The sequence below is a fragment of the Saimiri boliviensis genome, chromosome 20 (assembly GCF_048565385.1).
Source record: "Saimiri boliviensis isolate mSaiBol1 chromosome 20, mSaiBol1.pri, whole genome shotgun sequence".
In the NCBI taxonomy this organism is placed as follows: Eukaryota; Metazoa; Chordata; class Mammalia; order Primates; family Cebidae; genus Saimiri; species Saimiri boliviensis.
In genome coordinates, this window is record NC_133468.1 from 28,505,110 (window position 1) to 28,532,807 (window position 27,698).

The 27,698-nt window shown below is 45.3% G+C and overlaps 1 protein-coding gene across 2 annotated transcripts; it reads left to right on the forward strand.

The window, feature by feature from the left end:
- The first annotated feature begins 760 nt into the window (after positions 1 to 760).
- Positions 761 to 26,977, forward strand: KDELR2 (KDEL endoplasmic reticulum protein retention receptor 2). 2 transcript variants are annotated; one of them, XM_003934245.4, is made up of 5 exons: positions 767 to 982; positions 12,196 to 12,296; positions 17,597 to 17,755; positions 21,265 to 21,517; positions 24,749 to 24,866. In XM_003934245.4, the coding sequence occupies exons 1-5, from the start codon at positions 892 to 894 to the stop codon at positions 24,781 to 24,783; spliced, it is 639 nt and encodes a 212-aa protein (XP_003934294.1). In that variant the 5' UTR covers positions 767 to 891; the 3' UTR covers positions 24,784 to 24,866. The 2 variants fall into 2 exon arrangements, with proteins under 2 accessions (XP_010343107.1, XP_003934294.1); XM_010344805.2 differs by lacking the exon at positions 21,265 to 21,517 and having other exon boundaries at positions 761 to 982; positions 24,749 to 26,977.
- The last annotated feature ends 721 nt before the right edge of the window (positions 26,978 to 27,698 follow it).

The window sequence follows — 27,698 nt, forward strand, 5'->3', positions numbered from 1 at the left end:
GGCGCCCGGCTAATTTAAAAGAAAAAAAAAAAAAATTGTAGAGACCGGGGTCTCTTTAGGTTGCCCAGGCTGGTCTCAAACTCCTGGGCTCAAAGGATCCTCCTGCTTCTGCCTCTCAAAGTGCTGGGATTCCAGGCATGAGCCATCGCACCCGGCCTTGTCTTACACTTTTTCACACAATAAGCCTGTGGAGGGCCAGGCACGATGGCTCAGGCCTGAAATTCCAGCACTTTGGAGGTCCGAGGCGGGTAGATCACAAGGTTAGCGGTTTGAGACCAGCCTGGCCAAGACGGTGAAATCCCTGTCTCTACTAAAAATACAAAAATTAGCCAGGCGTGGTGGCGGGCGCCTGCTGTCCCAGCTACTCGGGAAGCTGAGGCCAGAGAATTGCTTAAACCCTGGAGGCGGAGGTTGCAGTGAGCCGAGATGGTACCACTGCACTCCAGCCTGGCGACAGAGAGAGATTCCGTCTCAAAAAAAAAAAAAAAAAAAAAAAAAAAAAAAAAAAAAAGCCTGTAGAGCTCTTTTGATATGTGGGAGGGAAAAAAAAAGATCCCCGGGAGTGTTATTTCAAAAAGTAAAGGAAACTGCTGGCATCCGAGGAGAAGCCGGAAACCCGGCAGGGAAAACCTGGCAGAGAGTCCGGGGTCTTCTGGCAAGGGAGTCCCTGAGAGCTGCCTGGCCGGGCCTGCGCTCGTCCCCTTTAAAGGGCGGGACAGGGGCGGGGTCTGGCGCCGCTTTCCCAGGCTGCCCCGCGCGCGCGCGCCGACAGTTCGGCCACGTCCCTGGCCACGTCGCGGCTGCTCTCGCCATCTTCGCCGCTTCCTCTCAGGGGCTGCTGCTGCCTGAGCCGCCGAGCTCCGGGGCCGACGCGCTGCGCCGACCGCCGCCATGAACATCTTCCGGCTGACCGGGGACCTGTCCCACCTGGCGGCCATCGTTATCCTGCTGCTGAAGATCTGGAAGACGCGTTCCTGCGCGGGTGAGCGGCCGGGGAAGGCCCCGAGAGGATCGGGCGCAGGGGCCGGGTCTCGCCGAGGACCCGCTGACCTCGGCCGCCTCACGGCCCGCGGGGCCTACACCGGCCCGACACACCCCCTCGGCCGGCCTAGCGGGTGCCCGGACCCGAGGGGTAGCAGTCTGCGGGCCCTCGGTGTGGGCGCCGCCGGGCCGGGTGTCGCAGCGCGGGGCCCCGCTCTGCACCCGATCCCGGCGCGAACTTAAGCCGTCGGGGCGCACCCGGCTGCGTCTAAAAAGTTGGCGTGGGTGGGAGGTTCCGGCAGGCGTGGCCCCTCCCTGGGCTTGAATGGGGACGCTTCTCTGGCCGGTGTCCCGCTTGGGGGCTGCCGGGGGTGCAAGGAACCCGCGTATCAATGGCACGGGCGGGAGGAGGATGGGCAGGATCGCTGCTGGCTGGGCCTGACGTGGCAGCCCAGCCAGCTCGGGAGGTGGGGCGGGCGCGGGGAGAGGTCATCCGGCTCCCCACCCTGTCCGTGCAAGGCTTGGGCTCTAGGTGTGATGTAGTGGGGTCGGATCAGGCATATCCTTAGAGTTGTGTGGGCTTCACCCAAGCTCTTGGATCCAGGATCACACCTGCCAGGGGAGGGGCTTTCGGGGAGGTAGTGATTTTCTCGGCATAATTAACTCTGCTTTGGGAAAAACTATCTGGTTTGTCAAACTCCAAGTGCCTCCATCTAATAACGGGTTCTCTTAAAATTGCGGCACTCTGGGACCGCGGAGGTCTCTCCTATGGGCTGCTGCCTTTCCTCGCTCCACGTCACCAGTGAGTTGGCTGCTGCCCTGTTAAGGAGTACAGATTTCATGCAGGCACTGCTGGTAGGCAGTGAAATGAGTCTTTCCTAGATAATGGTTGTGGACTTTTACATTTCTTTCTTTTCTTTTTTTTTTTTTTTTGAGACGGAGTTTCGCTCTTGTTACCCAGGCTGGAGTGCAATGGTGCGATCTCGGCTCACCGCAACCTCCGCCTCCTGGGTTCAGGCAATTCTCCTGCCTCAGCCTCCTGAGTAGCTGGGATTACAGGCACACGCCACCATGCCCAGCTAATTTTTTGTATTTTTAGTAGAGACGGGGTTTCACCATGTTGACGAGGATGGTCTCGATTTCTTGACCTTGTGATCCACCCGCCTCGGCCTCCCAAAGTGCTGGGATTACAGGCGTGAGCCACTGCGCCCGGCCACATTTCATTAATTTTAAAGGCATAATAATCGCAAGCTTTTCACTTTTTTTTTTTTTTTTTTTTGGAAACAGGGTCTCGCTCTATCACCCAGGTTGGAGTGCAGTGGTGCGATCACTGTTCACTGCAGCCTCTACCTCCCCTGGCTCAAGTAATCCTCCTGCCTCAGCCTCCTGAACAGCTGGAACTCTAGGCATGCACCACCACGCCTGGCTAATTTTTTTGTTGTTGCTATTTTTTTGTAGACACAAGGTTTCACCATGTTGCCCAGGCTTTAACTTTTTTTAAAAATTCCTTAAACTTATTTTTGATGCTTGGCAGAATAACTTTTGTTGAAATCAAGAGCTTAATATTTTCAGAGGCAGTAAAAGATAATCCTGAAAGATCTGGGTGGCAGAGACTCTATTTACCTGATTTCTTTCTTAAAATGTTGACGTCTAAAGTCACACTTCATCTCTTTTTTTTTTTTTTGATATAGAGTTTCGCTCTTGTTACCCAGGCTGGAGTGCAATGGCGCTATCTCGGCTCACCACAACCTCCACCTCCTGGGTTCAGGCAATTCTCCTGTCTCAGCCTCCTGAGTAGCTGGGATTACAGGCACGCGCCACCATGCCCAGCTAATTTTTTGTATTTTTAGTAGAGACTTCATCTCTAACTCTGCTGTCTGCAGGCCTCACCTATCTAACTGAGATCCAGGAAGTAAGCAAAACCAAAAAGACCTTTGAGCAATCAAAATGGGTGTTACAAAGTCCGTGTGCCAGTGTGTCTGACTTGGAGGTGATCTGTCAATTGACACATAGGTCTGAGAGGCTCCATTGTATGATTTCCAATGACAACAAATAATTGCAGCAATTCTGAGAACTGACTTTGAGGCATTTGCTTTCTAGCAAGTAGTCAGCTGAGTGCTTTATATAGCTTATCCCAGGTTATCATTAAAATAACCTTAGGAGTTAGGTGCTATTGTTCCCATTCTTTTATGGGGGAACTGAGTCTTAGGGAGGCGAATAAATTAGTGGTAGAGCCAGGATTGAAGCACAATTAGTACCTCAAAGGATCTGATTGATGAATGTCTAATGGAGCTGAAATAAACATTGGATACCAAACCACGATGTTTAGATTATTTTTGTTGCACTCAGATGATGTTACTTTTTTTTTTTTTTTTTTTTTTTAAGAGTTAGTGCGGTGTCTCACTCTGGCTGGAGTGCAATGGCTGTGTCACCTCACTACAGCTTCAAACTCTTGGGTTCAAGTAATCCTCCTACCTCAGCCTCCTGAGTGTCTGGGTACAGGTGTGAGCCACAGTGCCTGGCAGTGTCACTTTTAATCTTTAGTTTTGCTCCAGAATCTTTGTGTGAGTCTCTTCGTTTTCTTCTGTTTTTCAGAATCCCCTCCTCTGGCAAGTTATTAAGTCTTGAAGTGTGCTGTCTCCTAAACTTTTATTTATACTAAGATGTTTGGGAGAATTTAGTACAACTCTAGAATAGATTTCTTTCTTTCTTTTTTTTTTGTTTTTCCTGCTACGGAGTCTCTGTCGCCCAGGCTGGAGTGCAGTGGCGTGATCTCAGCTCACTGCAACCTCTGCCTCCCTCTGCCTCTGAGGTTGAAGTAGTTCTCTGCCTTAGCCTCCTGAGTAGCTGGGATTAGAGGCACCCACCACCATGCCCGCCTAATTTTTGTATTTTTTTTTTTTTTTTGAGACGGAGTTTCACTCTTGTTACCCAGGCTGGAGTGCAATGGCGCGATCTCTGCTCACCGCAACCTCCGCCTCCTGGGTTCAGGCAATTCTCCTGCCTCAGCCTCCTGAGTAGCTGGGATTACAGGCACGCGCCACTATGCCCAGCTAATTTTTTGTATTTTTAGTCGAGACGGGGTTTCACCATGTTGACCAGGATGGTCTCGATCTCTTGACCTCGTGATCCACCCGCCTCGGCCTCCGAAAGTGCTGGGATTACAGGCTTGAGCCACCGCGCCCGGCCAATTTTTGTATTTTTTTAGTAGAGATGGGGTTTCACTGTCTTGGCCAGGCTGGTTTTGAACTCCTGACCTTGTGATCCACCTGCCTCAGCCTCCCAAAGTGTTGGGATTACAGGTGTCAGCCACCGCACCCAGTCATTTATTCAGAATTCAATGCTAAATTTGACAAGCTGCCTTTTTTCCATACTAAATAATAAAAGTTGTTTAGAGTCTTTAAAAAGAGTAAGAATTTGATAAGAGTTTCTCAAATAACTGGAATAGGAGACACATGCATCCAGATTGTGTTTCTCATTTTGAAAATACTGATACTGAGGTTCATTTTTAGAATTTTAGCACCAATTTTGAAAATGGTATTTTAGTCTCGGAACTGTGGTGCTTTTTATTCAGTAAGGATCAGAGAAGCTAGTGAGGAAGCTGGAGATTCTGTTTTCCTCATAGATTCCAGAACAACTGCCTTTAAGGACCATTTCAAAGTAGGGACAGTGAGTTGATCATGTTTGAGTCTGCATCGTCTTGTGGCTGTGTTTGCTATTGTCATTACAGAAGGGTGCCAAAATGGACTGAGTTTCTCCTATTCTGAATTATCATTGCAGCTCCATCCACAGTATGCTCAAGTTGTCATTTTATTTTTGTTCTAAACACTGACCTACTTAACCTCGAGAGAACAAGCTGTGGTTTTAGTTATGAAGGGCTTCCTATCCAAATTTTCCTGCAGGCTGATGGTTAATAGTGCTGTATCTACTGTAGTGCAGTATTTATTAGTATGTCTCTACCGTAGCTACAGGAGTCTTTCTGAGATCCATGACCTCAGGCCTTCTTCCCTTAATCTTTCTCCTTCCCTGTTTCCCCTGTTGCTTAGATTGTTGTTAGCTGTTATGTAGGTTGTAAACTTTCCATCCTACCAAACACCATACTGGAGCTCATGGTATCCAGATTTCACATATTGGTCAGTTTATATTTTTGAAGTCATGTAGTGGGTAAGATGTGGAGTACTCCAAGTAGCTTTTGCATCACCTGTGCAGCTCCCTCTGTAGTTGCTGTCACCTCAGCTACTTTCAGTGCCAATCTCTGAGTAACCATTACTCTCAAACATTTATTGACCACCCACTATGTGCAAGGCACTGGCACACAGTTCAGAGCATCAGCTTGCAGCTATTAAAACTTTCTGTTCTCAGCTGGACTTAGTGGCTCATGCCTGTAATCCCAGCACTTTGGGAGGCCAAGATGGGTGGATCACTTGAGCACAGGCGTTCAAGACCAGCTTGGGCAGGATGGTGAAACCCTGTCTCTACCAAAAATGCAAAAATTAGCCAGCCATGGTGGTGCACTGTGATCAGAAGGCTGAGTGGGGAGGATCGCTGGAGCCCAGGAAGTCGAGGTTGCAGTGAGCCGTGAGTACTTCAGTTTGGGTGACAGACTGAGACCATCTCAAAAACAAACAACAAAACAAGTTTCTATTCTTGAGAAAGCTGCAGTGCAGTTGAAATGATATGAAAATGTACGAAAGATAAAAATGTAGGATGTCAAACTGTCAGGCAGTTAAAGCCTATGGGTGTGAAACGGCAAGAAGATCCCAGGGAAGGCTCCTCTGACTTTCCAGCAAGATGTGTATAAGACCTCTATGAAAAGTATTAAGGCTGGGTATGGTGGCTCACACCATAATAGCTTGCAGCTATTAAAACCTTCTGTTCTCAGCCGGGCGTGGTGGCTCAAGCCTGTAATCCCAGCACTTTGGGAGGCTGAGGCGGGCGGATCACGAGGTCAAGAGATCGAGACCATCCTGGTCAACATGGTGAAACCCTGTCTCTACTAAAAATACAAAAAATTAGCTGGGCATGGTGGCACGTGCCTGTAATCCCAGCTACTCCGGAGGCTGAGGCAGGAGAATTGCCTGAACCCAGGAGGCGGAGGTTGCGGTGAGCCGAGATCGCGCCATTGCACTCCAGCCTGGGTAACAAGAGCGAAACTCTGTCTCAAAAAAAAAAAAAAAAAAAAAAAAAAACTTTCTGTTCTCAGCTGGACTTAGTGGCTCATGCCTGTTATCCCAACACTTTGGGAGGCTGAGGCAGATAGCTCACCTAAGGTCAGGAGTTCAAGACCAGCCTGGCCAACATTGCGAGACCCCATCTCTACTAAAAATACAAAAATTAGGCCGGGCGCAGTGGCTCAAGCCTGTAATCCCAGCACTTTGGGAGGCCGAGGCGAGTGGATCACGAGGTCAAGAGATTGAGACCATCCTAGTCAACATGGTGAAACCCCGTCTCTACTAAAAATACAAAAAATTAGCTGGGCAACGTGGCAGGTGCCTGTAATCCCAGCTACTCAGGAGGCTGAGGCAGGAGAATTGCCTGAATCCATGAGGCAGAGGTTGCGGTGAGCTGAGATCGCGCCATTGCACTCCAGCCTGGGTAACGAGCGAAACTCCGCCTCAAAAAAAAAAAAAAAAAATTAGCCAGACGTGATGGTGTACACCTATAATCCCTGCTACTCATGAGGCTGAGGCAGGAGAATCGCTTGAACCCAGGAGGTGGAAGTTGCAGTGAGCCAAGATTGTGCCACTACACTCCAGCCTGGGCGGCAAGAACGAAATTCTGTCTTAAAAAAAAAAAAAAAAAAAAGGAAATATTGAACTTTGCTGATGGACATAGAAGATGACCTGCATGTATCTTCATACCATGGTCCTGGAGAGCACCCAGGCAGGCTGGTGAAGATGAATAAGACACATCTCTCCAAATTGATTTCTTAATTCAGAATATTATCACAGCTAAAGACAATAAACTGAGAGAAATAATCTGTAATATACCTAAGTGACAAAAGCTTAATATCTATAATAAAGTACTCCTACAAATAAAAACCCAGCAGAAAAATGAGCAAACTTGGCGATTCACTGATGAATAACAAAAGACCTGTGAAGCATGAAAGGATGCCCAGCCTCACTAGAAGCTAGGAACTTGAATATTAAAATAGCAGTGCAGCTGGGCGTGGTCACTCACACCTGTAATCTCAGCACTTTGGAAGGCTGAGGCAGCTGGATCACCTGAGGTCAGGAGTTCAAGACCAGCCTGCCCAACATGGTGAAACCCTGCCTCTACTAAAAATACAAAAAATTAGCCAGGTGTAGCGGCGGGCCCTTGTAATCTGAGCTACACGGGAGGCTGAGGCAGGAGAATCGCTTGAAGAGATTCTGGGAGACAGAGGTTGCAGTGAGCCAAGATCACACCATTGCACTTCAGCCTGAGTGACGGAGTGAGACTCCATCTCAAAAAATATATATCTATACACACATACATACAGAGAGAGAGAGAGCGAGCATGAGAGCAGTTCAGACCAGTTGTGGTGGCTCCTGCATGTGGTTCCAGCACTTTGGGTGGCCAAGACTAAAGGATCACTTGAGGCCAGAAGCTTTGAGACCAGTCTGGGCAACATAGTGAGACCCTATCTCACAAAAAATAAAAGATTAGCTGGGCATGGTGGCATATACCTGTGTCTTAGCTTCTCAGGAGGCTGAGGTGATAGAATCACTTAAGCCTCAGGCTGCAGTGAGCTGTGATTATGCCATTATACCCCAGCCTGGGCAACAGAGTGAGGTTCTGTCGCAAAAAAAAAAAAAAAAGGAGTGGAGGGGCTAAGCAAAGAAAGAACACCAGTGCATAATGTTACCTGCCCACCACTGGGCAGAAAAAAGTAAAAGAGGTTTACAACCTCTCAGGTTGACAAGGATGTGAAGGAAAGAGTCTTCTCCTTTGGTGTTAGTAAATAGGTAAATTGGCATAGCCTTTCTAGGAGAAATTTGACAATATCAAATTTTAAAATGTTCATGTCTTATTTTTGGTTTATGTGTTTTTATTTGCATTATTTTGGGTTATTGATTAAAATTTTTAATTGGTACATTATGATTGGATCTACTTATGGGATACAACTTGATGTTTCAATATAATGATCTAAGCAGGGTAGTTATATCCATCTCATGCATTTATCATTTCTGCATTCGAAAACCTCTCTTCTAGCTATTTTTGTAATATATAATATCTTATTGGGAGGATTACTTGAGACTAGGAGTTCAAGGCTGCAGTCAGCTATGATGCACCCGTGTACTCCAGCCTGGGCTACAAAGACCCCAGAAAACGAAAGACATTTAACCTGATACAGTAGAATAAGACAAGAATGATGTTAAGTTTAATGACTGGCTTCCATTTAACAAGTTGTATTCCTTGTTATGGATGTTTGGTGTATATGGTATGGGGAGGTCAGTTTCAGAAACATTTACAAAAGTGAGTATTCTGGGAGAGCTTATTACCTGGTAACCTTAGCATGCTTTGATCTCAAAGTAGAGAGATACTAACTGGGAGCTGCTCTGGCTTAGTAGCAGATGTTCTACCCGTAACTCTTCCAGGAGATTCTTGCCCTACCCCATTCTCTCTTCAGCTAGGATCCCCATTTTCCTGTGAAGACAGAACAGTTTTGTTCTGTAAGAAGAAGCTCCTACTTCCTCATCAGGATCCCGGGCCAGGGAGAACAAGTGTGGGACCACGTTAGCATCCGCAGATTTCCAGTACGGCGGTCCTGTGTGGATGCTCCTCCATGGACAGGCCGTAGACAACACATTGCCCCGTGCGCACTCGGGGTTCTCCCACCCTCTAGCTGGTGGTAAATTAGGGCAGAGCCCTATTTACAGTCACAGGGACACAGTATGACTTGGACATTCTTCAGAAGTGTTCTCCCAAAATATCACAAAATGAGAATTTGCCCCCATGACATGAAGATAAAATGAATTCCATTTTCTTTTGTCCATTTGTTCATTCAGCAAATATTTTCTGAGTCCTGCTGTGTGTCAGGGCCCAGTGTCCCGTGCAGGAAATACAAGATGGAATAAGGTGTGACCTCAGCCTTTAGAGATCTCAGTATCCAGTGGGGTTTTTGGGGAGAAGAAAGGCAGGAACCAAATCATCACAGTGTATTTTTATAAGTACTGTAATTGGAGCTAAGGCAGCAGCTGGCATGAAGCAGGTCGCATAATGTGTGTGCTTGCTGAATGAATCAACAGACCCAAGGGTGGGTGTCTTCAGAGATGACCTCTGGAGGAGGTGGGATGTGAGTTGGGTCTCCAGGGGGGCTGATAAAGACAATATGATGATCCCTGGTTTTCAGTATAGGAATGCTGGGAATAAGGACACAATTTCAAATCTGCTTGGCTTCCAAAGTTCTGTTAGAGTAAAACCCTTTCCCACAGAATTCACCTATCTGTATCCTATGTGTTTGTATTTAAAATACTGGAAAGAACCATATAGGAAATAAGCTGGAAATTGATTTCTTAAGGCTTCCACAAACACCAGATACGGTCTGACTGCTCCCTGTTCTTTCTTCTTCCCCCTCTGTAACCTCCAGCTTTCTTGGTTAGCAGCAGCCTTGTTATTTCCCCTTTGGAGCATTGATCTCTGTAGGAAAAAAAAAGTTACCCGTTACTGGGGAAAAGACTAAGCAGAGCAGATTTACTGTCTGTGTCTCCTCCTTGAAGTTAGTTTCTATTGATGGATCTGGAAGGATGGCATCAACATTTTCTTCCATTTCTATTTAGGTGTATATGTGAATAGGCTGGGACTGCAGTTCTTCATCTGAGGAAGTAACATTTTTACATTCAGGCTTGCAGCTTCAGCAAGCTGCAAAATGATTGTGCATAAAATATTGAAAAACAATGTGTAATACAAAAATTAGCCAGGTGTGGTGGCGCATGCACCTGTAGCCCCAGCTACTCAGGAGGCTGAGGTGGGAGGATCACCTGAGCCCAGGGAGGTTGAAGGTGCAGTGGGCTGTACTCTTGCCACTGCACTCCAGCCTGGGCAACAGAGTGAGACCTAGTCTCAAGAAAATAAAAATAAAGGGCTTTTCATGTTCCAGAATAGTGTTGTGAATGATTTGGGTGAAGAGACATTTCTGTTAAACTCATTCTTACTAAAATGTGTAGTGGTGTGAAGTTTGCATTAAAGATGATGGTGGGTGGGTTCTGACATTTAATCAGCCTTCAGTTTTTTTAATGCATCTGCTCAGTCTCCGGCATCTGAAACCCATAGTTCGTGTCCTTTGTCACATAAATATTTGACTAAATATAGATGTCAGAAAAGCTGCGTGCATACCACATAAACATCCAGCCTTCCCAGCTAAGTGTGGCCTGTCATGCAGTGCCCTGGAGGTGGGTTGGTGGTTGGAAGTGGAAACACAGTTTCAAGGCCTTAAAAAAGACAGCTGCTTTTGAAGACTGGCTGTAGTTGCAGGTTCCTACCTTCATGTTGTCCTAGCATTCAGGAACGTTTTTATACAAATACAATGAAATTTCTGGTTTTGTTTTTAATTTTTTGAGACAGGGTCTCACTCTGTCACCACAGCTTACTGCAGCCTCAACCTCCTGGACTCACATAGTCCTCTTACCTCAACCTCCCATGAGCTGGGACCATAGGCGTGTGCCACTTTGGCCTGGCTATAATTTTTTTTTTTTTTTTTTTTTTTTTTGCTAGAGACCGACTTTTGCTATGTTGCCCAGTCTGGTCTCGAACTCCTGGGCTCAAGTGATCCTCCCTCTTTAGCCTCTCAAAGTATTGAGATTACAGCCATGAACCATTATGCCCAATTGAGATGGAAGCTTTAAAAATATTTTTTTTTTTTTTTGAGACAGGGTTTTGCTCTTGTTACCCAGGCTGGAGTGCAGTGGCACGATCTCGGCTCACTGCAACCTCCGTCTCCTGGGTTCAAGCAATTCTCCTGCCTCAGTCTCCCAACAAGCTGGGACTACAGGTGTGTGCCACCATGCCCAGCTAATTTTTGTATTTTTAGTAGATACGGGGTTTCACCATGTTGACCAGGATGGTCTCGATCTCTTGACCTCGTGATCCACCCATCTCGGCCTCCCAAAATGCTGGGATTATAGGTGTGAGCCACCGCGCCCAGCCGAAGCTTTAAAAATCTTTAACATGTCCAAGTACTTGCTGCCCTTAGCAAAGGAGTCATCTTGGGAGGTCAGAGTTCCTGCGCAGCTCTTACTTGAGTCAGTGCTTTTCACTAGACTCCTCATCCCCCTTAATCACAGTAGACTCCAACTCCATTCTGAAAAGATTTCTCACCATGGAGATACTATTTTACCATGCAAAGAAAGGGCTATGGGAGGTGGCTCATAACTGTAATCCCAACAGTTTGGGAGGCTGGGAGAGTTGCTTGAACCCACGAGTTCAAGACTAGTGTGGGCAACATGGTGAAACTCATCTCTACAAAACTTTTTTTAAAATTAGCTGGGTGGGATAGCTCACACCTCTAGTCCCATCTATTCGGGAGGCCGAGGTGGGAAGATTGCTTAAGCCCAGGAGATCAAGGCTACAGTGAGCTATGATCGTGCCTCTGCATGCCAGCCTGGGCAACAGAGGGAGACTGTCTCAGGGCAGCGGGGAGAGAAAAAAAGAAAAGAAAAATCTATAGGTAAGAGACAAATTACAACACTAAATAACAGAATTATTGAGAGAAATTTGTTCCTACCTAAGTTGATATATTTGAGAAATACAAGGTTCCTTTGAATGATACACATCCTGCCAAAATGAAGCCCCTTTCCAGTAGTCATCCTTTATAGTGAGACAGAAAAGCCTGTTAGAACTTCTTAAAAGGGGCGTGTTCAGGAATGATAAGGATAGAAAAACTATAGCTGCTCTTGTTCATTTAGAGCAGGGGTCCCCAAACTATGGCCTGCGGGCCGCATGCGGCCCCCTGAGGTCATTTATCCGGCCCCCCGCCGCACTTCAGGAAAGAGCCCCTCTTACATTGGTGGTCAGTGAGAGGAGCACAGTATGTGGTGGCCCTCCAATGGTCTGAGGGACAGTGACCTGGCCCCCTGTGTAAAAAGTTTGGGGATGCCTGATTTAGAGGCATCCCAGACCTAGGCCTTGACCCCACCTGCCCCTCCTTCCCTGTCTGCACTCCCTGCCCAGTGTAATCCACAGGAATCCTAAAGCTCTTCAGGCCTTTCTAATACTTCCCTTCTGTTTCTCTAGGTATTTCTGGGAAAAGCCAGCTTCTGTTTGCACTGGTCTTCACAACTCGTTACCTGGATCTTTTTACTTCATTTATTTCGTTATATAATACATCTATGAAGGTATGGTATGCCATGCACTGGAATGTATTTCATCTATAGTGCACAGACCTATGGATACTTAATTTATGTCAGCTGTGTATTTTTAATTAAAATGCTCCAAAAATAATGTCTTAATATGCTGTTCTTGACTTTAAAACTTTTAGACCACCTTGTATGTATAACTGGGAATAAATGAGCTATCAGTAAACATACATTTTTGGTTTCAAAACAGTAGTTTAATTAAAATACTTTGAAGTTCAAGCTTTTTTATTTTAGGTGCCTTAAGTATGATAAATATAAAGCTCTGGATAACTCTATAAGAAAGAGGGGTAACTATTGTATTTTCAAGCTGTGGGAAATTACAGAGTCCCCAGAGCAATCCAGCAAGTTGGTGCATAACAAGGAATGAAAGTAGGACTCCTAGTTGCAATGTCTCATTTTGCTGCTGTGTGAGGAACTGTGTACAGGCCTCTACCTTTTTTCTTTCCTACTTAGTGAGTTTTTCTTCAACTGCCGTGTGTGTCATATTTATTATGTTTGCTATGCTTAAATGCTCTCTATACCATCATTTACTTAGTAACATATTTTTTAAACCTCCGACTTGTCCTAAGCATTAGTTTTTATAACACCTTTGTTGTCTTTCTTATATGTTTTTCTAATTCACATGAAAACAAATGTATAACTATTAAAATACAAAGTGTTTGCATACAACCTAACACTTTGTGTACCACTAGTGGTACACACCCCATATCGGGATACTATGTGACTTCTTGGGGGACTTCATGGACTGCATAAGCTTTATTTTTTCTCACAGTGTTGAATTCATGCTTCTAAACGCCTACAGAGCTGGGCACTGAGGTTGTGGCAGAAAATAAGTCTCTAGTCTGGTGTGGGGAGTACACAGAGTACACTCCTGACCTCAAATGATCAGCCTGCCTCGGCCTCCCAAAGTGCTGGGATTACTGGTGTGAGCTACTGTGCCCGGCTGGCAGTTTCTTATAAAGTTAAACTTGGGCCAGTCACGGTGGCTAACGCCTGTAATCCCAACACTTTGGGAGGCCAAGGTGGGTAGATTGCTTGAGCCCAGGAATCCGAGACTAGCCTGAGCAACACAATGAGACCCCGTCTCTAAAATAAATAAATAAATTAGCCAGGCATGGTGGCGTACTCCTGTAGTCTCAACTACTCAGAAGGCTGAGGTGGTAGGATTGCTTGAGCCCGCAGTGAGCCGTGATCACATCACTGTACTCGAGCCTGGTGGCCTGAGTGATCAAGCAGGACCCTGTCTCCAAAAAAGAAAAGAAAAGAAACAAAGATAGACGTATAGGGGTTCTCAGGATATGTAATAGGAGTCTGATTTCTTTGTTTCATTCATTCTACAAATACTGAGCCCCTGTGTGCCAGGCACTATTCTAGGCCATTTGGTTATTGGCACACCCAAGGAAGTAATATTTAAACTGAAACTTAAAAGTATGATATCTAAACAACCTTCCCTTAACATTTTGTGTTCAAGAGAATTTTCATAAGCACTGGTGAAAGGAGACATAGCAATATGTGAGTCTGGTCTTTATAAAATTTGTAAAGCAATTTTGAGTCACTTAGCAAATTTGAGTGACTTACAATGGATTCTTCCATTACCAAGTGATGGGAACCTAGTATTCAGGAAATAATGAGCTTATTTAAAAATGGTTAGGTCCCCACTTGTCTAGGCAAGTTAAAAAAATAGGCACAGAGGTGTGTGACCAAGAATTCTCCCTCCCCATCACGATGCCTAGGTTTCAGAGGATTCCATGCTTGCTTGGTTGTAGTTTCTAAGCACAATGTCCTGAAAGTCTGGAGCGAGCACTGAGGTGCTCCTGTCTTTTTACTTTAACTTCTACGTGCTGATGAGAGCAGAGAAGCGGTTGTTCTTCTCCAGCTGCTGCTAAGGTCTTAGTGGAAATAACGGCAATCAAGTGTTTATTAATCTTGAGCTACCTACAGACTGGGTCCTGGTGAGGGGCCTCTCTGCTGTGAGCCTTGGCTGAGTGTGCTGAGGGAGCTTAGTGCATGTGTAGATGGATGTATGTTTCGTTCATGCATGTAGATTTTGTATTTTATTTATTCACATACATGTGTATATAACATTTGCGTGTGGAGAGAACTCCTGTAATAGTATAGTATATGTAATGTTCCTTGATTTCTTTTGGGGGTAGTTCTTTGGTATGACCAACAATTTTAATACCATATTGATTTTATTTACAAATACAACTGCATGATGAGGTGTCAGACACAATTTAGTGTCTTTGTGGGTTTTTGGGTTTTGGTGTTTTTTGTTTTTGAGACAGAGTCTCACTCTGTCACCCAGGCTTGAGTACAGTGGCACCACCTCGGCTCACTGCAACCTCCACCTCGTGTCATGACACTCGGCTAATTTTTGTATTTTTAGTAGAGACGGGGTTTCACCATGTTGGCCAGGTTCGTCTCGAACTCCTGATCTCATGATCCACCCACCTCAGGCTCCCAAAATGCTGCTGGGATTACAGGCGTGAGCTGCTGCATCCAGCCCTTTGTGGGTTTTTTAAAGCATGTAAGGGCTTCATGACTGCTCTCATTTTCTTTTTAAGTCATTTGCCCCTAGATATTCTCAGATTGTCTTTCCTGGGGAGCAGTAGCACCAGGCAGAACAGCTACCTCTCAGGTATTTCTGTTCCTGGACTAAACCTGCTGTTTGATTCTTGAGCCTAAATTTCTAGTCTGAGAGTTGATGTAATTTTAGAATATCAGACTTTTCTTTGGGGTTGAAGGAATATATGCTGTTTGTTTGACTTTTTTTTTTTTTTTTTTTTTTTTTTTTTAAGACACAGTCTCACTCTGTTGCCCAGGCTGGAGTGCTGAGCAGAGTGTGATCTCTGCTTACTGCAACCTCCACCTCCCAGGTTCAAGCAGTTCTCCTGCCTCAGCCTCCTAAGTAGCTGAGATTACAGGCACCTGCCACTATGCCTAGCTAATTTTTATATTTTTAAAGTTAAATTTACGGCCAGGCGCAGTGGCTCACACCCATTATCCTAGCACTTTGGGAGGCTGAGGTGGACAGATCACGGGGTGAGGAGATTGAGACCATCCTGGCCAACATGGTAAAACTCCATCTCTGCTAAAAAGTAGCTGGACGTGGCAGTTCATGCCTATAATCCCAGCTACTTGGGAGGCTGAGGCAGGAGAATTGCTTGAACCCGGGAGGCGGTGGTTACAGTGAGCCGAGATCACACCACTGCACTCCAGTCTGGCGGCAGAGCAAGACTTCATCTCAAAAACTAAAAACAAGTTAAACTTACACTTAACATATGACCCAGTAATCTCACCCCTAACTATATACCCAAGAGAAGCAAAAACTTACATTCACACAGACGCTTGTACACAAATGTTCACAGCAGCTTTATTGACTGTCCTCCCAAATTAGAAACCACCTGCCCTTCAACTGGTGAGTGAATAAAGAAACGGTGCAGCCATACAATGGACCACCAATGGACTCAGCTACAAAAAAGGAACAAATTATTAACACTAGGCCCTCACTTAATGTCATTGGTAGGTTCTTAGAAACTGTGACTTGAAGTGAAACAACGTATAATGAAGCCAGTTTTACCATAGGCTAATTGGTATAAATAAGAGTTAAGTTTCCTATAGCATATTTCTGGTCCCAAAAGCATCACCAGACTTTTTTTTTTTTTTGAGACGGAGTTTCACTCTCACTTTTGTTACCCAGGCTGGAGTGCAATGCTGCGATCTTGGCTCACCACAACCTCTGCTCTGCCTCCTGGGTTCAAGCAGTTCTGCCTCAGCCTCCCGAGTAGCTGGGACTATAGGCTTGTGCCACCATGCCCAGCTAATTTTTGTATTTTTAGTAGAGACGGGGTTTCACCATGTTGACCAGGATGGTCTCAATCTCTTGACCTCTTGATCCACCTACCTCAGCCTCCCAAAGTGGTGGGATTATAGGTGTGAGCCACCACACCTGGCCCAGACTTTTAAATAAAGACCAAAAACAGGTTGGGTGTGGTGGCTCATGTCTGTAATCTCAGCACTTTGGGAGGCCAAGGCAGGTGCATCACTTGAGGTCAGGAGTTTGAGACAAGCCTGGCCAACATGGCAAAACCTTGTCTCTACTAAAAATACAAAACTTAGCTGGACGTGGTGGTGGGCACCTGTAATGCCAGCTACTCAGAAGGCTGAGGCAGGAAAATCACTTGAACCTGGTATGCAGAGGTTGCAGTGAGTCAAGATCATGCCACTGCACTCCAGCATAAGTGACAGAGCGAGACTCAAAAACAAACAAACGTGAGCTATACATTTAAGAAAGATTAATAAAAAGCAGCATAATTATTTATCCAATTTTTGCTGAATCAGTGCGTGATGGTGGTCATAGTGGTGGCGGATTAAGTCAAGAAGTATATGTTTGCAAAGCAAAGATTATAAGGAACACTCCTGTCATAACGCTCAAAAACAACAAATATAGCAGGCTCACTGCTTTTGTACTACATTGTTTATTGTGATACATTTGTATAATTATTGTATACTACTTTATGAATTTTTATTTTACTATAATTCATATTCATTTTCCAACCCACTTACTTCAGTTCAGGGTCCCAGGTGCCCAGAGCCTATCCCAGCAGCTCAGGGGCAAGGCAGGAACCCCCACTAGACAGGATGCCATTCCTTCATAGGACACATTCACCCACACCCACACTCACACTAGGACCGTTCACACATGCCAGTTTACCTAACGTGGACATCTTTGAGATGTAAGAGGAAACCAGAGTACCTGGAGAAGACCCACGCAGACCTGGGGAGAACATGCAAACTCCATGTGGACAGTGGCCCCAGCTGGGAACTAATCTCGTCGTCATGATGAAATATGTTATTGGTGGACCTGCTGTATACACAATAAGTTTGGTAACTCTCAGATACATTAGGCTAACGGAAGTTGGACTCAGAAGGCAACATACTGTATGACCCCATTTATGTGGCATTCTAGAAAAGGCAAAACTAGGGACAGAACATAAGCGTGATTTCAGGAGGTTGAGGAAGCCTGGGGGAACTTGACTACAAAGGGGCAGCATGGCAGAATTTTGGGGGTGATGGAACTGTTCTGTGTCCTAATTGCAGTGGTGGTTATACCTCAGAACTGAACACCTCCAAAAAGGAGACTTTTACTGTATTGAAGTTTTAAAATTCTAAAAAAAGCTAAGGAAAAAATTCTTGCCTTTCCAAACATGGGTGATAAAACTAGGGGAGCTGGAGGAGTGCGAGCTATTGACACCTGGTGTTTTTTCTTTTGGTTGTAGGTTATCTACCTTGCCTGCTCCTATGCCACAGTGTACCTGATCTACCTGAAATTTAAGGCAACCTATGATGGAAATCACGATACCTTCCGAGTGGAATTTCTGGTGGTCCCTGTGGGAGGCCTCTCGTTTCTAGTCAATCATGATTTCTCTCCTCTTGAGGTTAGTTTAAGAGGTTATTTAGGGCTGAGCAGGGTGGTTCACGCCTGTAATCCCAGCACTTTGGGAGGTCAAGGTGGGCAGATCATAAGGTCAGGAGTTTGAGACCAGCCTGGCCAACATGACAAAACCCTGTCTCTACTAAAAATACAAAAAAATTAGGCACGTGTGGTGCACACCTGTAATCCCAGCTACTTGGGAGGCTGAGGCAGGAGAATCGCTTGAACCTGGGAGGCAGAGGTTTCAGTGAGCTGAGATTGCACTCCAGTCTGGGTGACAGAGTAAGACTCCATCTTGAGAGGGAAAAAAAAAGAGGTTATTTATGGCAGGGTGTGGTGGCTCATGCCTATAATCCCAGCATTTTGGGAGGCCAAAGTGTGCAGATCACTTGAGGTCAGAGGTTCATGCATTCAGCCTGGCCAACATGGTTAAACTCTGTTTCTATTAAAAATACAAAAATTAGCCAGGCATGGTGGCACACACCTGTAATCCCAGCTACTGAAGAGGCTGAGGCACGAGAATCACTTAAACCCAGGAGGTAGAGGTTGCAGTGAGCTGAGATTGAGCCATTGCACTCCAGCCTTGGCAGCAGAGCAAGACTCCATCTAAAAAAAAAGTTACTTAGTGGTCATATCTGGTTATCCAGGTGAATGGACCTGTTTTCATGTTGGCAGATCATGTAGGTGTTCATGGTTTTTTTATTTTATTTTTTATTTTCTGGTTTGGCTAACTCCAGTACAGTGTTCATGACTGGTATAAAAAATTATAGATAAGGCCAGGCGTGGTGGCTCACGCCTGTAATCCCAGCACTTTGGGAGGCCGAGGTGGGTGGATCACGAGGTCAAGAGATCGAGACCATCCTGGTCAACATGGTGAAACCCCGTCTCTACTAAAAATACAAAAAACCAGCTGGGCATGGTGGTGTGTGCCTGTAATCCCAGCTACTCAGGAGGCTGAGGCAGGAGAATTGCCTGAACCCAGGAGGCGGAGGTTGCGGTGAGCTGAGATCGCGCCATTGCACTCCAGCCTGGGTAACAAGAGTGAAACTCCGTCTCAAAAAAAATTATAGATGAGTCTGGGCGTGGTGGCTCATGGCTGTAATCCAAGCACTTTGGAGGTTAAGGCGGGCAGATCACCTGAGGTTGGGAGTTCAAGACCAGCCTGACCAACGTGGTGAAACCCCATCTTTAAAAAAAAAAAAATCGTAGATGAAAATTAAGCACCCACATATTTGGGTGTCTGCTGACAGCTTACTGTCTGATTCCTTTGAAATAGAAACTTGAAACTGTATTTTGTTATCTTGACTTCCGTGGTACCAGACAGAGCCCTGCCCGTCCTAGTGGTGGAAGAACATGGTCTCCCTCCTGTAGCCCACATTTTGTTTCCTTTTCATGTATAGGTGTGGATTGATGTTATGTCTGTGACTCTGCTTAGCAGCACTCTGCACCCCTTTCCTTTAGGAAAGGTGGTTTGTGGTACCCCTGGCACTGTACAGTGCACTGATCTGCTCCCAAGTACCTCTTCCTTCCCCACTGAACAGGCAAACGGTGCTGCTCTACATCCTGGGGCCAATCAAGTCACTGCGCTGTCCTGGGTGTCTGGTGGGTGCTGGGAGCACCTGGACTTTTTTTTTTTTTTTTTTTTTATAGACAGGGTTTCACCATGTTGGTCAGGCTCGTCTTGAACTCCCGACCTCAGGTGATCCACCCACTTTGGCCTCCAAAGTGCTTGGATTACAGGCGTGAGCCACCATGCCCGGCCTTTTTTTTTTTTTTTTTTTTTTTAATGGAGTCTCAATTTGTCATCCAGGCTGGAGTGCAGTGGCGTGATCTTGGCTCACTGCAACCTTTGCCTCCCGGGTTCAAGTGATTCTCCCGCCTCAGACTCCCGAGTAGCTGGGATTACAGGTGCACGCCACCACACCTGGATAATTTTTGTATTGTTAGTAGCAACGGGGTTTCATCATGTTTTCCAGGCCGGTCTTGAACTCCTGATCTCAGGTGATCCACCTGTCTTGGCCTCCCAAAGTGCTGGGATTACAGACGTGAGCCACCCTGCCCGGTTGCACCTAGACTTTTAAAACACTCAAGGACTCTGTGAAAGCCCTTCTGTCGTCATCATGAATAAAGTCATATGTTGGGCAGCGAAATTTCCATAATTACAACTCTGATTATACCCCTTTGATTTAACCACACCAGAAAAGCCTAAGGAATAAGAAAAATAGGCCGGGCGCAGTGGCTCACTCCTGTAATCCCAGCACTTTGGGAGGCCGAGGTGGGTGGATCACGAGGTCAAAAGATTGAGACTGTCCTGGTCAACATGGTGAAACCCCATCTCTACTAAAAATACAAAAATTAGCTGGGCATGGTGGCACACGCCTGTAATCCCAGCACTTTGGGAGGCAGGAGAATTGCTTGAACCCAGGAGGCAGAGGTTGCGGTGAGCTGAGATTGCACGCCATTGCACTCCAACCTAGGTAACAAGAGTGAAACTCTGTCTCAAAAAAAAAAAAAAAGAAGAAGAAAAATAGTGAAAATATTTCAGTACTCTGGCAAGATCAGTTGGTGAGGAAAAACAGCAGTGAGGAAGTAGAAGGAGCTTACCACTTACCAATGCTGTCAACCCTGGCAGAAAGCAGGGTTGATTTGTCATCCCCAATCTGGAGCAGGACAAGCTTGTCCAGGAAAAATGTATGTAGACTCAGAAAATTGAAGAGGGAAAAATAAACCTGGAGAGACAAGGTCAAAGAGGTAGAGGCATCCAAGTTACCCAGCTTGTCACACTGGCAGTGCCCTGCCTCTTAAAGATTGATTAATTTTCTGTGATTTATGCCAGGAATCCCCAACCCCTGGGCCACTGACTGGTACTGGTTCATGGCTTGTTAGAAACCAGGCTTCACAGGAGGAGATGAGCAGTGGGTGAACAAGTGAAGCTTCATTGTATTTACAGCTGCTCCCCATCACTCACATTACTGCCTAAGCTCCACCTCCTGTCATAAAAGTGGTTGCATTCAGTTCTCACAGGAGTACGAACCCTATTGTGAACTGTGCATGTGAAGGATCTAGTTTGCCTGCTCCTTATGAGAATCTAATGCCTGATGATCTGTCACCGTCTCCCACCACCCCGAGATGGGACCATCTAGTTGCAGGAAAACAAGCTCAGGGCTCCTACTGATTCTGCATTATGATGAGTTGTATAATTATTTCATTGTATATTACAAAAATAGAAATAAAGTGCACAATGAATGCAATTTGCTGGAATCCTCCCGAAACCCATCCATCCACGCTGCTGGTCTATGGAAAAATTTTCTTCTATGAAACCAGTTGCTGGTGTCAAAAAGGTTGGGGACCACTGGGTTACGCAGTTGCCAAGCTGTTCTATTTTGGGCCGACATGCCCCACTCCACGACTTCCCGTCATCTTAAGCTTCTTTGTAGTAAAGCAAGCAAGAGTGTTTCCTCTAGGCTTCTGGTGGGCAGTGAGCCTGACAGAAGCTTGCCATTTCTCTTCCAGATCCTCTGGACCTTCTCCATCTACCTGGAGTCTGTGGCTATCCTTCCGCAGCTCTTTATGATCAGCAAGACTGGGGAGGCCGAGACCATTACCACCCACTACCTGTTCTTCCTGGGCCTCTATCGCGCTTTGTATCTTGTGAACTGGATCTGGCGCTTCTACTTTGAGGGCTTCTTTGACCTCATTGCTGTGGTCGCCGGCGTAGTCCAGACTATCCTATACTGTGACTTCTTCTACTTGTACATTACAAAAGGTATGTTGGGTGCAACTTAACGTTGTTTCTAGAGTCACGTGTTCTTTTAGGAGCGCCATTGCCCAGTACTCTTCTAACCTGGCACTCTCTCATAAAGCAGAACTGGCTCCAGAGAACCATTTTCGTGACTGGCCAGTAACATTCTGGATCAGGGTGTCGTGTTTTTTTGTTTTTTTTTTTGAGACGGAGTCTTGCTTTGTCACCAGGCTGGCGTGCAGTGGTGCAATCTCGGCTCACTGCAACCTCCGCCTCCTGGGTTCAAGCAATTCTTCCACCTCAGCCTCCCAAGTAGTTGGGACCACAGGCGCATGCCATCACGCCTGGCTAATATTTTTGTATTTTTAGTAGAGATAGGGTTTCACCGTGTTGGCCAGGATGGTCTTGATCTCTTGACCTCACGATCTGCCCACCTCGGCCTCCCAAAGTGCTGAGATTACAGGCGTGAGCCACCACGTCCAGCCAGGGTGTCATTTTTTTTTAAATATAACAACACTTTTTCTTTTTTGATAGATTTCCTAAAATGGCATGTTTTCATTGTAAAAAATTCATCTGGTGTTTTAGTAAACATTAACACCAGATACTTCTCTATGCATACACAGACACATGACATAAACTGTATATGCTGATCTATATACTGCTTTTATCCCACTCACATTTTTTTTTTTTTTTTTGAGACGGAGTTTCGCTCTTGTTACCCAGGCTGGAGTGCAATGGCGCGATCTCGGCTCACCGCAACCTCCGCCTCCTGGGCTCAGGCAATTCTCCTGCCTCAGCCTCCTAAGTAGCTGGGATTACAGGCACACGCCACCATGCCCAGCTAAATTTTTTGCACCTTTAGTAGAGACGGGGTTTCACCATGTTGACCAGGATGGTCTCGATCTCTCGACCTCGTGATCCACCTGCCTCGGCCTCCCAAAGTGCTGGGATTACAGGCTTGAGCCACCGCGCCCGGCCCACTCACATTTTTCATGTCACTAGAAATCTACACAGTTTTTGTTTTTGGTTTTTGGGTTTTTTTTTGAGACAGAGTCTTGCTCTGTTGCCAGGTGCCAGGCTAGAGTGCAGTGGTGCAGTCTCAGCTCACTGCAACCTCCGCCTCCCGGGTTCAAGCAGTTCTCCTGCCTCAGCCTCCCGAGTAGCTGGGACCACAGGTGCATGCCACCACGCCCAGCTAATTTTTGTATTTTTTAGTGGAGACTGGATTTCACCATGGTCTTGATCTCTTGACCTTGTGATCTGCCCTCCTCAGCTTCCCAAAGTGCTGGGATTACAGATGTGAGCTACCATGCCTGGCCTAGAAATCTACATAACTTTCAGTAGCCACAATGTTTCATTATGTGCATATACCATAATTTATTTACCCAGCCCCCTATTTATGGGTGGTCAGGCTGTTACTGGTTTGCTGTTAAAATCCAGTCATTAAATCAGCATCCTTGTACATACGTATTTTTGCATTTGTATGAATATAGGACATGTGAATTTAGAAAAATCTGATGAACACTATCATCCGTGTTTAGGAGAAAAAAAGCATATTTATGCATATGTAACCCAAATACATGCATATAGTTTTGGGAGGTTCAGGAGCAGCTGAAACCCAACCACAGATCCCAGGCTAAGAATCCAGCTATCCAATAAAATTCCTAATGGTGGTGGAATTGCTAGGTAAAAGAGCATATATAGGCCAGGTGCAGTGGCTCACGCCTGTAATCTTAACATTTTGGGAGGCTGAGGCAGGTAGATCACCTGAGGTCAGGCGTTTGAGACGAGCCTTTTCATGGCGAAACCCCATCTCTACTAAAAATACAAAATTAGCCAGGTGTGGTGGCACATGCCTGTAATCCCAGCTACTTGGGAGGCTGAAGCAGGGGAATCTCTTGAACCCAGGAGGCAGAATTTGCAGTGAGCTAAGATCGTGCCATTGCATTCTAGCCTGGGCAACAAGAGCAAACCTGAGTCTCAAAAAAATAAAAATTTAAAAAAAAAAGCATATCTTATTTCTCGCCTTTTTTTTTTTTTCTTTTTTCTTTTTTTTTTTTTTTTTTTGAGACGGAGTTTCGCTCTTGTTACCCAGGCTGGAGTGCAATGGCGCGATCTCGGCTCACCGCAACCTCCGCCTCCTGGGTTCAGGCAATTCTCCTGCCTCAGCCTCCTGAGTAGTTGTGATTACAGGCATATGCTACCATGCCCAGCTAATTTTTTGTATTTTTAGTAGAGACGGGGTTTCACCATGTTGATCAGGATGGTCTTGATCTCTCGACCTCGTGATCCACCCGCCTCAGCCTCCCAAAGTGCTGGGATTACAGGCTTGAGCCACCGCACCAGGCCTTTTTTTCTTTTCTTATTCTTTTTTTGAGACAGATTCTTGCTCTGTCACCCAAGCTAGAGTGCAGTGGCGGGATCTCGGCTCACTGCAACCTCTGCCTCCCAAGTTCAAGCGATTCTCCTGCCTCAGCCTCCTGGATAGCTGAGGTTACAGTTGTGCGCCACCACACCTGGCTAATATTGTATTTTTAGTAGAGATGGGGTTTTGCCATGTTGGCCAGACTGGTCTTGAACTCCTGACCTCAGGAGATCCACCCACCTCAGCCTCCCAAAATTCTAGGATTATAGGCATGAGCTGCCTCGCCCAGCCATCCTTTTTGTTTTTTACTTTCTTTTCAAAGAGACAGGGTCTCACTCTGTCACCCGGGCTGCAAGAATGCAGTGCCGTGATCTTAGCTCACTGCAGCCCCAAACTCCTGGGCTCAAGTGATCCTCCCTGCTCAGCCTTCTGAGTAGCTGGGACTATGGGTGCATGCCACCACACCTGGCTCATTTAAAAAAAAAAAAAAAATCTATAGAGATAGGGTCGCTCTCACTTTGTTGCTTATGCTGGTATTGACTTCCTGGCTTCAAGGGATCCTCCTACCCTTGCCTGCCAAAGTGCTGGAATTACAGGTGTGAGCCACGGCACCTGGCCTTTATGTTTTAGTACCCAGAATTTCATAGGCTTCCCTACATAAGCTATATTTTACTATATATTGATTAAGATGAAAGTCATAATAACAAAAAGCCACTATGAATTTAGTGGCACATTGGATCAAATTTGTAATTTTAAAATACAGTTGCTTATTTCCTATACCTTACTATGTAGAATCTTGTGTGTGGGAGACTTCTAGGAATGGAAAGGAGGAAGCTAAGTTTGTCAGCATCAGTAACTTTTGTTTTCTTTTCCTCTCTTTGAAATTCTAGTACTCAAGGGAAAGAAGCTCAGTTTGCCAGCATAAGTGCCAAAGACCATCACCAGCATCTGTCCTTCAGGGTGCTTGGACAGAATTCTTACCACAGCAAAGGCATAAGATGCTTGATACGGAAAATCAGAAACTTAACTCTTTTGTTGCAGATAGTCATCAGTGGCTCTGTAAGAACGCAGAGGAAAAGAGCCAGAAGGTTTCTGTTTAATGCATCTTGCCTTATCTTTTTTTATTACTGTGTACAAAGATTTTTTACACAAAGAAACTTAATGCTGTATTAATAAATTCAGTGTGTAGCTTCAATTGGGATAGTTTCAAAAGTGAAGATTTTGTGAGGAATAAGTGCAAATGTTCTTTTTTTATTTTAAAAAAATTCTTTGAAACTGTTAAGTCTTTGTGTCTGCAATGAAATTGTACTCCTTGACAGTTGGTAGATTATATATTCTTCCACCTATCAAAATTGCATTCCACTATATTTATTTTTTGCCAAAAGATGAGCTCTATTTGTTTGAAATCTGAGACACTATGTTCAATTGGCTGTATCTGTTCAAATTTATTCCCATGTGATGTGGAACTCCTTTGTTGGATGTCACAACACTACATTTAAGGTTGGTAAGGATGACTTGCAGGTCCATGGTTTTCATTACCGAAATTTTAAGATTCTGAATGTCGATGGAGTCTCACTGAAGAGTTACCAAAGGTGCCTGCCCTCCTTCCCTGCTGGAACGTGTCAGTTGGAGACTGTCCCAAGGGTGCCGAAGAATCCAGTGGCAGGGGTTCTGGCTGTTTTCCGTCTGAGTGTGGGATGGGAGGGGTGTTCATGATCATTTGGATATAGGAGTCTACTGCTATGAGGAATGGAACACAAGTAGTTAACCTATCACTTTCATTTACAATGCCAAAAGATGACTACAACCACGTCCCTGCTCAGATTCAAACAGTTTTCCGCATCACTTTTTGGTGGTAAGATGATTTACAGTTGTTGTTTTTTTTTTTAGTTGACAGCACCACTTACCATTCCTTATATTCTTTTTGTTCTGTGTGGTTTTTTTTCTTTTTATTTAACCCACAGTCAACATCATAGTTTCTCATTTTGTTTTACTGAGCTCTTGTATGACTTATGTTACCATCCTAAAAAACACTATTAAATATAGAATAAATTATCCTTTTTATGAATTAGGCTTTTGAAACATCCTTTGTTGGGATGATTTTTTTGTTTTCCTTTTTTTTTTTTTTTTCGTTAAAGACGAGGTTTCACCATGTTGGTCAGGCTGGTCTTGAACTCCTGACCTCAGGTGATCTGCCCGCCTTGGCCTCCAAAGTGCCTGGATTACAGGCGTGAGCCACCGCGCCCGGCCGATTTTTTTGTTTTTCAATTGGCAACAAAAGCTCTGTAGGGCTGCAAACGTTTAAAGTCCATATAATCATCTTTAAGACATTCTGTATTTTGTGAAAATATTAGAATTCTTTTTCCTAATTTTGCCATTATATGGATTTGCTATTTTTTTATTAGTACAAAAGTATAAGACTTTGTTTTTTATATGATGCACCATAAATATTAAAAGTGTTGAATACTAACATTGCTTACTACAGAAAGGATGTATTTTTTTGCTTTCTGCATTTCAATGTCTTCTGGAGGAAGGGTGCAGGATGGGTTTCATTTGTATCTAGTATGTGTCTTAACATCTTTCTAAATCGGCAGTGTAACTGCATAGTTTAACCTTCTGTGTCTCCCTCATTTTTTCCCTCTTTGCCTCATGTTTTTGCTTTTGTGTATCAGAGCATGTTTCTTTACAGCATCCTGGTCTTGCTTTAGTTTCTGTGGTCTTTTTTCATCCTCTTTGAAGATTCTGAGCAGAGGGAGGCTGGGAAGTCTGGTGCAGTAGGTGAGCAGTCAGGGTGGGTGGGGCGCACACCTGTCTTTGTGCATGCAAATCCGACACAGCTGGCACATCCGCTGGAGAGCACAACGCACGGAAGGGTCTGGAAGCTGTGCGTAGCAATGCCTTGTGCAGTCATCCTACCCAAGTAAAAGTAACTTGGCTGTGTTGTTACCACTGTTTCGTGGTCAGCCAGGAGGACGTCTTAGCAATGGTGCCTGCAACGGAGTGCGGGACTGGACCTCATCCTCGCTGGCGTTGGAAACCAAGGCCTTGTATGCCACGCCTTATGAAGCACTGTTTCACAGTTACTTTCACTTTCCGAATAAAGGTTACCAGGTAATTAATTTTTTTTATTGAGGTGTTTGTGTGTTTTTCAGTGTAAGCATGATGAGAAATAAGCAAAGGTCAGAGATTTGTCCAGTAACTGATATTACAGGAAAAGCTGCTTTCCAGTCAGGCCTGGTGGCTCGTGCCTGTAACCACAGCACTCTGGGAGGCTAAGGCAGGTGGATCACTTGAGGCCAACAGTTTCAGACCAGCCTGGGCAATATAGCAAGACCATGTACATCTCCATTTTAAAAAGAGGTTTCTTGGCCATTGGCTTCTTAACAGAGACCAATCCATTCCCCTGCCCAGTTCAATCACAGAGAAACTTTGAAGAAGTTTCTAGCTTCCTCATGCTCTGGCCAACAGAAGAGCAGGTAGAGAAGGGGTTTTTATGGAGATCATAGTGATTTATGGGAACCCTAAGTAAGAAAAGCACACACTTTGGGCCCAGGCCTGTGTTGAGACTTGGCTGCCTCACTTACAGTCCCTGACCCTGGACTTCACATAAGCCTCATTGCCCTCACTTATGTAGGTAAACTCCCAGGGATTTCTGTGCGGTTTAAATGAGCCACTTTTGGCAAAGCTCATGGCCAGAGCTTGGTACATATCCAGTAATCACCTTTGCCCCACCTGATTTTGTGTTTAGTCTGTGACAGCTGCTTCAAAAGCTGGTTGGGAACTGGTTCTGGCAGAAGTCCCTCTGGCCCATTTGATATGGGTCTGTTTTGCCAGAAGCTT

What these genes read in the sequence shown, in the direction of transcription:
- KDELR2 (XM_003934245.4), top strand. Translation starts at nt 892, where the DNA reads ATGAACATCTTCCGGCTGACCGGGGACCTGTCCCACCTGGCGGCCATC. An exon ending in ATGATTTCTCTCCTCTTGAG is followed by an intron (nt 17,756 to 21,264) that starts GTTAGTTTAAGA and finishes TTTCTCTTCCAG; the next exon opens with ATCCTCTGGACCTTCTCCAT. An exon ending in CTACTTGTACATTACAAAAG is followed by an intron (nt 21,518 to 24,748) that starts GTATGTTGGGTG and finishes TTGAAATTCTAG; the next exon opens with TACTCAAGGGAAAGAAGCTC.